At 37.1% G+C, this 6,556-nt stretch overlaps 1 protein-coding gene across 4 annotated transcripts in view; it reads left to right on the top strand.

Moving 5' to 3' along the window:
• LOC103153122 (B-cadherin-like) overlaps positions 1–6,556 on the top strand; it is a 28,799-nt gene that overhangs the window by 5,712 nt on the left and 16,531 nt on the right. For 2 of the 4 annotated variants that reach the window (XM_016661703.1, XM_007573932.2), the window contains exons 3-7: positions 1,903–1,991; positions 3,190–3,387; positions 5,499–5,621; positions 5,800–5,955; positions 6,211–6,355. In XM_016661703.1, coding sequence (XP_016517189.1) covers positions 1,903–1,991; positions 3,190–3,387; positions 5,499–5,621; positions 5,800–5,955; positions 6,211–6,355 — 711 coding nt within the window. Of the gene's footprint in view, positions 1–1,902; positions 1,992–3,189; positions 3,388–5,486; positions 5,622–5,799; positions 5,956–6,210; positions 6,356–6,556 lie in introns of all 4 variants that reach the window. The other 2 variants (XM_016661702.1, XM_007573931.2) reach the window with 1 other exon arrangement.

Raw genomic sequence — 6,556 nt, 5'->3', positions numbered from 1 at the left:
TTCTACATTTCAACTCCACTAAACGATGGGAACTTGATTTACACACTTTTCTATGACTTTTTCATTCCTATAATAGACTGATGGAAAGTGGATAATATAAATTTTAAATGAGTTATGTAGGGATACTTGTAGAACTATACATATTTATCTGTCGCGATAAACGATAAATCAATTAATTGCACGATAAATTAAACCTATCAACCTAATTTTAATTGTCAGCTTTATCGTCTTAGTGCCTTTTTTTCTTTCTTTTGATGACACTGAATGAAAAAAGGCTCAACGTCAGTGCTCTCCACTGACCCTCCCTTCCTATTTCCTTAGTGCAATGTCCAGCGCACACGACACCAGTTGTCGACCCATTTTCAAAACCTGAGACCACACATTAGCCGACAGAAATCCTACGTACAACGGTTCGATCGGGTTTGATCGTGCTGTGTGGTGTCCAATCACACAGCCATTATTTTGGACTTGTAGCCCAAAATAATGGCCACAAGTCCAGTTAACTAATTTTAATATCAGGCATTAATCAATGCTTTATTAGAATCTACCTGTGATGCATGTGGCTAGAGTCAGTGTAAAGTCCTGACTGAATGAAAATCACTATAACCTATTTATGTCACGTTAACGAAAAGGAGCTGAAAAGTTACCGGGTTTATCAACTACGGTAGCAATTTGGCTCCAACTCCTCCCTTTGTCATTTCTATATTCTTTGCACGAAATGTTAAATACTAATGTTTCCACATATCTCGGTTGCACAGTGTCAGCTGTTTGGGATTTCCCTCGTAATTTCCCCTTAGAAAGCGCAGAGGAGAATCTATGCTTTCTGATTGGCTACCTGTCACATTCAGCATTAACTCTCCCAGTCAGGGAATACCCCTGATTTAGATCAGAGTGGCCACAACATCTAAATCGCACTGCAGGATGATTGGTTACGAAATCACCAATGACAATCTTAGATCGTTGGCCGATCTAGGATCGCCCAACGATCTAAGATTGTCGTAAGAGGAAAATGGGGGCAAAAAATTGTGTAGTGTGAACTATTGCATTAGGTAGTCGGATGTGCTCATCGTCTCTATTTAAATCTAGTGATTACTGAAGGGCAATATAGTATACAGACTTCATAATCTGCACTCTTTTGGTTGAATGGAGTATTTATTTCCACTTTGGCTTTATGTTTACTTTTTATTAAAGTACATTTTTTGTTAATGGAGACTGAGAATCAATTTTATTTTTTTTTTTGGTTGTTTTGTTTATTCAGTTTATCAGTTCCAGTGTTATGTTTTCTTTTGAAAATAAAGTGCATCTATCTATGGCAGGAAATGGCGTGTATTAGTCATTTCCATTAAATCAGTGTCAAAAGGTCTTGAAGCAATATTATCGTTTATCGCAATAATTTTTTAGACAATCGCACAGCAAAATTTATTATCGTGGCAGGCCTATACATTGATTTGCAATTCCTGCTGCAAGTCAATGACTTGATGCAATCTGTTGGGTTTCTTAAATTGGAAACTTATAAACTAGTTTGAATAATAAACTGAGCTTCATGTGCTGTTAACTGTGTATGTGTGATTGAATTAAAATTAACATAAAGGGCCTTGAGACATTTGTTGTGAACTGGTGCATTAGAAATAAAGGGCACTGAGTTAACTGAGTGTAGACTGGATAAAATCAGAGTTGACAGGAAATGTAAGGTTGGGTTTTTGAAGAAACTTGTTTAGCTGCTCAATGAGAGCTAAAAACTCAGTTTCAATGGCACTGTAAGCATTTAAAGTATTACCTGTCACGAGACCTTTTTGCATTTTACTCAAGTATTTCATATTTGGTTGTGAAGTAGCACCTGGGTATTGGTAGCATAACTGCTATTTCTGTATGTGAACATCTGTGATTTTTGTTGATTTCCAGTTGGCTTCAGTGACTGCACGGACCGCACCAGATTTCTTTTCAGCACAGATGACAGCCGCTTTGTGGTCCAAACAGATGGCTTAGTAACGGTGAGATATTCAGTCTATGTTTACATAAAGATCCATACAGGTGCACAAGTTACACAATGTTACATATTTGAGTTTCAGTACTGATGCAAAAGTATGGGCTGGTTTATCGCTTCAGGGTAGTTTTGGGAAAAAAAAAAAAATAATCGCATTTTTTCCCCCATCAAATCTGCTTATAGTAAGCCATTTTGCATACCCTTTGAACATGTTCTCATTTTGGTTGGTTGAAATCTCAAAACAAAGTATTTTAGGGAGCAAAGTAGAGCATACTTGGGAAGTGAACAGAAATACTGCGTGATTTTCAGTTCTGAACTGTGTGGTGTGCTCTTGTATTAATACCCCTAAGTAAAACCCAGTCCAATCAACTTTCTTCAGCTAATTTTCAGCTGTTTCATTTTTATTTTTATGTAAATGCATAGTGAGTAATTGTATTGGCTGAAAATTAAAAAAAAACACACAAAAAAAAAAAAAATTGAATGAAGTGTTCCTCTTGTGGATTTCAAAATTGATCAAAATAACACAAGAAAATTAAATTTTTGGTCATTCTTTTAACACCCCTCCCCTGCCACCCATGCTCCAACAGTACACTAACCCTTCCTCAGATACAGTGGATTTAAATGATGACACAGACCACCTCCATCTTCAGCACTTTTTTTTTCTCCGCCATTACCAACTTTGTCAGCGTTTCCTTTGAATTTAGAAGCTCAGTGCTTCCCCCTATGGGCTACAATGCCTAACAATCATTTTTATTAAAATGTAGTTCTGTAAAGGCTGCAAAAATTAGCCTTAATAAGACATCTTTGTGAATACTCTCAAAAAAGGCCACTATAGCCAGATACCCCCTTAAATATAACATTGACAGCTACAACATGCTGACAGCTATCAGAAATATTTGTGGATTTAGTTTAGCCATATCTGAATACAACTACCTGTTGAAAACTCTGTGTGGAAATGAAACTCAGCCTTTATTCAAGTCATTTTGAACTTTTCTGAAAATAAGGTTATGATATGCAGGTAGGTGTTGGCAAAATTACAATGCTAAGTAAATGTTTAAAAGTAAGATCAAAAAATAAATCTTTCTTGTGAGGTTGCTTGTCTCAAGCTTAAGAAAACAATATATTTAAGATTATCTTCCTGAGGTCCTATTTTTCAAACTCTCTTCTGACATTGTGCTGAAGTTACTGTGGTCTTCCTACTCCAGGTAAAGAGACAAGTTGTCCTTCATGAGGGTCACCGGGTCTTCTTCATCCACTCCTGGGACTCACAGGGTCAGAAGTTAACTGTACCTGCCATGGTGCTGTATGATGGACATCATCATGGGAATAACAATCTGAAGACCGAGCATCACCATAACATCCAGCTTCATGATCAGATTGAGGTGGACTCTGCCACTAAACAGGTAGGGAAGGTATAGACATGGGTCAGAAAAGGTTTTTCTTTTTCTTCTTTTTTTTTTTTTTGTTAAGCATATAAAATCTGACTACTGAGGCAATGTGTCTATAAAGTATTCACCCCCTCTAATATTTTCCCCTTTTAAATAAATCATGATTAACATTTTGGCTGTTTTGGCAAAACCCCATTAAATGTCGAAGTGAAAACTGATTTCTACAAGATCACAAAAAAAACAAAAACATAAGTGATTGCTTAAATATTCACTGCCTTTAAAGTGACTAGCCCAGTTCAGTTGGTGCTGAGCTCAGCAAAATCCTGGAGGACAGTTGGTTTTCATCTGCCAGAGAACTATGTTTTCTAGAAGACAACCAAAAGCATCCAGCTAAAGGTACACAGAAATGGTTTGAAGACATTAAGGGTGAGGTTCTGGAGTGGCCCAGTCAAAGCTGGAATAGTTCAGGAGGGAAGATGGAGGACAACTGCAGCGTTCAGATAAGCAGCCTGACTGAGATGGCAGCCAGAGCTGCAAATACTAAATACTGACTTGTAGGTGGTGAATATTTTTGTATTTTTAATTTTTTTTGTGTGTGTGGAAACCAGTTTTCAGATCGACATCTAAATAGTTTTTGGATATTTTATATATATGTATAAAAAAACTTGCTGGCAGTCTCGTACAGCTCTCAGCGCCACTACGGCTTAGTGGCAACTGCAGGAGCTTTGGCACTACCACCCTGTCACAATCGACTTTTGTGCCGTTCTTGCACCCGTCCACTAGGCGGCGCATTTAGCAGCTCTTCCAAATTCCAAATCTTTAGTCTAGTTCAGTGTAAGCCCAGCAGCATGTCTTGATAATTTGGCTGAAAACTGGCCTATTTGAAAGGGCTAACGTGATGTCACCAACTGATCATGTGAATGTGATGAGTGGAGGTCTGTAAAGAGATGTAGAAAGTCTGATACAACTGTGACCATTGTAAGCGGAAGTTATTGCACCTTATTTTTCATGGCGAATTCAGATTTTGAGGGTTTACTCCATGCTTTTGATGTACAAAAAATATTTTAGTAACTTTTGATCTTCAATACCTCAAGACTCTGCTGAGTGACTCTGGAGTTTGTATGTCAGGAGGCGTTTGCTCAGATACATGTCTAAAAAAGACAAAATGTTGGCTTTGATCCAAAATGGCCAACTTCCTGTTGGGTTTGGACCATGGTTTCAAGAGACTTTGTTAGCACCATAACTTTTATTTGGCTATGCATTATGAACAAGCTGGTAAAATTGGAAACCAATAGATTGAAATCCCTAGGAGGAGTTTGATCAAATATGGAGGCTCTAATTTATGGTGACAATGCAGTAAAAATCGGAACATCAGTCCAAAATGGTCGACTTTCTGTTTGGTGCAGAGCATGGCTGCAAGAGACTTTTCTGTAGGTCTTGGAGTTCTAGAAGAGGACCAAATTGTATGCCTCCGCAAAAAAGGTTGATGAGGAGGGTGTTTTGAAAGTTGCAGAGTGGTGCAGTTGAGCCGTTTTTGTGACAATGTTAAAATGCATAAATTTTATGCAGGCCTAATGCATCCACCAAATCTGGTAAGTTTTCAGATATGTTTAGGCCTCCAAAAAGCCAATTAATTTAACTGAAACATAATGAAAAACGGGGATTACAATAGGCCATCACAGCGCATGTGATGGCCTATTGTACATTTAGGTCTGACTTATACAAGTCAGACCTAAATGTAAAACATCCAAGGAAGTGAATACGTTTTATGGGCTCTGTACTTGTATAACCCTCACTCTACCAAGGAGCTGTGTTGTGTTGAACAAATGCTTTTAATGCAGAGATGTTTTTCTGTGAAATACTGCCGCTTTGTGGTTGTATTTAACATTATCTGTTTCCATACTTTTTTTATTTTTGTACCGTCTTCATGTTCCACTTTTTTTTTTTTTTTTATGACTGATTCATTTGAACTTTTGGCTCAGAGGAAATTTAAATTAAGAGCTTCATGTCAGACTGCAATTTTATTGTATTAAATTCGAAGTCAGGATGCATTTGTTTTTCTGGAAGCCATTTAGTTTCAGTTGTTTTCTGATTAAAATATATTTGTTTCTTAGGATGTTCCACAGGTTCCCATTCTGTATTTCCCGAAATCTAACCCAGGGCTGAAGAGGAGAAAGAGAGACTGGGTTATCCCTCCTATGAATGTTGCTGAGAATCACAGAGGACCTTTTCCCCAGTTTGTTGTTCGGGTAAGAGAAATTAAAATGAATAGGCTTGTGTATGTATGAATGATGCTGTACAAATGACATTCAGTGTAATTTTATTTGTTCTTTCAATTATACCTTGTATTTTAAGACGTATTCCTCTTCTATTTTTTTGTGCTTTGCTTAAACGTGTCTCAATATAACCTTGGTCTGTGTTGTCCAGATTCGCTCTGATGCCGATAAAGTGAAGAAGATCCTTTACTACATCACTGGTCCTGGAGCTAATGAGCCTCCTGTTGGTCTTTTCACCATGGACAGAGACAGTGGTGATCTATATTTAACACAGGGACTGGACAGAGAGAAACAGGACAAATACACGGTCAGTGTTTTTTCTTGTAGCTTTAAGCCTGATGCTCTTCTGTTCGCTGTTTGTTAAAGATGAAAGACTAAAGAAAGTCAAACAATTTTCTGAAACAATTCTCAAGTTTACAAGAAAATACTCAAAAACTGTCATCTCTGATTAAATGCACTGAATATGGTCTATAAAATGGGAAATATAAAATATAAATTTTCTTGCAACATAAAATCAAAGAGACCATATTATTCCAATATGTTAAAATTATCGTTCTTACAGCTTAAAGCCCATGCTACGACAGCAGGAAGTACAAGTGCAGAGGATCCTATGGATATTGTAATCAATGTTATTGACCAGAATGACAACAAACCTATTTTCACCATGTCTACCTATAAGGGAGACGTTCCAGAGGCCTCAGAAAAAGGTAAAGTCCCAGGATTCAGATAATGACAATGCAAAAAGAAATTTTTACTTTTTACAGACTAAATTATAATTATGCTTGGAACTTTTGATTTTACCCTTTGAACAATGTTAACACTATGTATGGCCCACAAAACAGTGGATCTAATCTGCTTTCTTTTTTCTTTTTTTTTTATTATACTAAATATCAAAGTCAGGATGTGAC

This window comes from Poecilia formosa, unplaced genomic scaffold, assembly GCF_000485575.1.
Source record: "Poecilia formosa unplaced genomic scaffold, Poecilia_formosa-5.1.2 Scaffold340, whole genome shotgun sequence".
Classification (NCBI taxonomy): domain Eukaryota; kingdom Metazoa; phylum Chordata; class Actinopteri; order Cyprinodontiformes; family Poeciliidae; genus Poecilia; species Poecilia formosa.
This window is presented reverse-complemented; position numbering and strand designations above follow the sequence as displayed.